We start from the raw sequence: 2,896 nt of genomic DNA on the forward strand, positions 1-2,896 counted from the left end.
CGTTGGCTTTAACCCAGGTTGGTTTTGCCAAGCCAGCGTGACCTTTCCCAAGGACATCAGTGGCTTCCAGGGTTTGAACTTCTGTCCTGAGCCCAGCTCAGTCTTTTAACCCCAGAGTCCTCTGAGTGTGTGTTTTTGCCTTTGCTGAGCCCGTAATCGCTACAGAAACTGTACTTTAGGCAAAGATCTTGGTGGTTCTGTGACTCAGCAGGACTCACGGTTTTTTGTGGCTTCTCCTCTTTTACTGGTTGGTAGTTGGGTAAATGAGTGTTTGCATGAGCTGAACCCCTGATTCATATTTTGGTATCCCCAGAGACTTTGCAAAGGTCAGAGTGCTATTTCATTCCTTCTGTTTCTGTAGAGCTTTCTCTAGCTGGTGTTTTCCTGATGCCGTTTATAATTTCTTTAATGTGTTTTTCCTGTGCAGATGTTGCTGGAAAAAAAAAACCCCAACAAACACAACCTTCCTGGAGATCATGGCCTTGCCCTGGCACAGAGTCCAGGGAATGGAAATTCAAACTCAGTCTATATATTTTTCCTATTTCTCTGCTTCTCCGTTTCCCTCGGAGAAGCAGAGTTGACCCTTTTCCTCCTTTGTGAAGAGGAACATTTGGGTCCTTCCAGCACAGCTGGACTGGAAAACCCCAGGTCTTTGGAGACCAACTTGGACATAACCTTTCCAGTCCTTGAGTCCTTGTCCAAGTGCCTGTTCGCAGCCCCCGCCGGGGCAGCACTCGGGATTCTCGAGCAGCTTAGAACTCACCGGCAGTGCCCCCGCGTGGAGCAGAATTAGTGCCGTGTCTCTCAGAATTCCACCTGCATTAGGTTAACGCTGCTTTTCCCCCGCAGATGTTCCAGCGGCTTCGACCGGTACCGGGAGGAGTGGCTGTCCTACGGCTGCGGCCAGGAGGTGAGACTGGGAGAAGAATCGCGTCTCCTTGCTCCTCGGCTCGGGGCGATGCTGCTCTGGGGCTCCTCCCGCTCGGCTCCACCTGGCACACGCTGCTCCGAGTGTCCCTTTCAATATTCCTTTCCCACTGGGGTAGTTAAAGGACCAGTGTAAACCAGTCTTGGCCTTGCTGGTCTCTTGTTTTCAGTGCTGGATGTTCAGTAAAGGTGCAGAGCTCTCCAGAAGTTACCAAATGGTGCAATCTGAGTACCCTGGGATGGTTTTTTTTCTTCACCTTCTGAAGCATGACTCTTACTCACTCTCAAGGATGAAGAAATCAGCCCTTGTGATTTTATTTTTTTTTTTGTCCTCGTTAGCAGAATTATCTCCACATTGGATGAACTAGTTTCTTTGTCTCAGAAAGATCAGCTCAAATGAAACATCTGTTTCTGCTTTGGGTTTGGTTTTTTTTGTTATTATTGTTTTTTTCTTTCCTCACTGAAAACTCAGCTTTGTTCCCTCTTAACTGAGGGGGGGTTAAGTGAGGGCAGAGGAGGTCACAGGACCTATGTAAGGTCATCCAGTGATGCAAGAAGGTCAGACTGTGGGACCTCGCCAGATCAGTATCATTTGTCCTACTTAAGTGGTTCCCAAAGTTTTCCTCCTCTTCTCCAACCTCCAGGTCACCCACCCCCTCCCCATACTTTTTCTGGCACTTCTGAACCCCATCCCCTCCTTCCACTCCAGCGTTCAAACCCCAAGGGCTCGTAGACCCAAGCCTTGGAAGCACCGTCCCCACCACGCTGCTCTTGCTGGAGGAGAACTGGGCAGAGCGAGCAGCTTTCCTTTTTTTCGGTTTTTTTTCCTCCCAATTTTCCTTCCAGTCAGATGAGAAGACCTGCGAGGATTTAGCAGAAGGTGACCGCTATTCAGCGCCTCCTGACAGCTCTTTCTCGCCGCTGGAGGAGGACGTCACCACCTCCGCGTCCTCGCTCTTCGTCGACAGCCTCACCACAGAAGGTAGGGGCAGGCGGGGTGAGCGGCTGCGGCAGGGACACCCCCTCCTCGACGCTTCCCCCCGGGGAGCTCTTTTGCTTTGATGCCTCGTAAAGCCACCTCCCATAATAATAATAATAATATTAATGATGATGATGATGATGATGATACTACAATAACCCATCTTTGGAGCACAGGGCAGGGGTGGGAAGAGGAAGGAGTGGAAAGGAGAAGCTGAAAGAGACGAGACCCGGAGGGATGTGGCAAGGGGAGAGATGAAACCCTCCGCTGGGGAGAGTTTCCCGGTCGCATCCCAGCCGTTTCACATGGTTGTGAAGGTCAACAAGCAGTTAGCCCCTGGGGGAAGGCAGCCCAGCATCACAGCAGAGGTTAATGCTGTATATAGGGGCTCATGTTTTTAACGTGCTTGGTCCCCGTCGTGGCTCAGGGTTGTCCATGCTTGCAGACGGGCAATAACACAGCGTCGGCTCGGGGCTTGCCCCCCCCCGGGGAGTCCAGCGCGGGAAAGCTCCGCACGAGAACCCGTGTTTCCCTCGAGACACCCACGTACTAAAGCTTGATAATCCTATTAAGACGGGGCTGGCTCCTTGGATCCTAGCGGCAGGTATCACTTCAATTTTGCTGCTTAATAGTCCCTAACGCAAACTGCTAATTAGAATAAATAGAAAGGAACATTCGTAATCGTCCTTCAGCCCCGGGAAGGAGTTGCGGGGGAGGAACGGAGCGCCTGGCTGACAGGGTTGACTTTGAAAGGAGCAATTAAAGGAAGAGGGAGTGCGACACCACCACCGAGATTATTTTCCAACTCATTGCCAGTACTTGGAAAAAACAGAACAAGAGGCTTTTCTGTGACATAGTCAAGCATGAAGTTAATTTGCAGTCTTGGAAGGAGACAAACAGCCAGCTGCATCAGGCAGCGAACTTCATCTGGAGGAGCACAGCAAAGGAGGGGACCCACCCCTCCGCATCCTCCCTGGCCAGCCCAGCGCC

The 2,896-nt window shown here is 51.2% G+C and overlaps 1 protein-coding gene across 1 annotated transcript in view; it reads left to right on the plus strand.

Annotated features, from left to right (window-relative positions):
- The window catches only part of PLXDC1 (plexin domain containing 1), a gene marked incomplete at its 5' end in the record, with an annotated part of 9,482 nt that overhangs the window by 3,713 nt on the left and 2,873 nt on the right, over nucleotides 1–2,896 (plus strand). Inside the window, 2 exons of the mRNA XM_009867439.1 lie at nucleotides 850–910; nucleotides 1,774–1,909. Coding sequence (XP_009865741.1) covers nucleotides 850–910; nucleotides 1,774–1,909 — 197 coding nt within the window. The remainder of the gene's footprint in view (nucleotides 1–849; nucleotides 911–1,773; nucleotides 1,910–2,896) is intronic.

This window comes from Apaloderma vittatum, unplaced genomic scaffold (genome assembly GCF_000703405.1).
Source record: "Apaloderma vittatum isolate BGI_N311 unplaced genomic scaffold, ASM70340v1 scaffold26150, whole genome shotgun sequence".
Taxonomy (NCBI): domain Eukaryota; kingdom Metazoa; phylum Chordata; class Aves; order Trogoniformes; family Trogonidae; genus Apaloderma; species Apaloderma vittatum.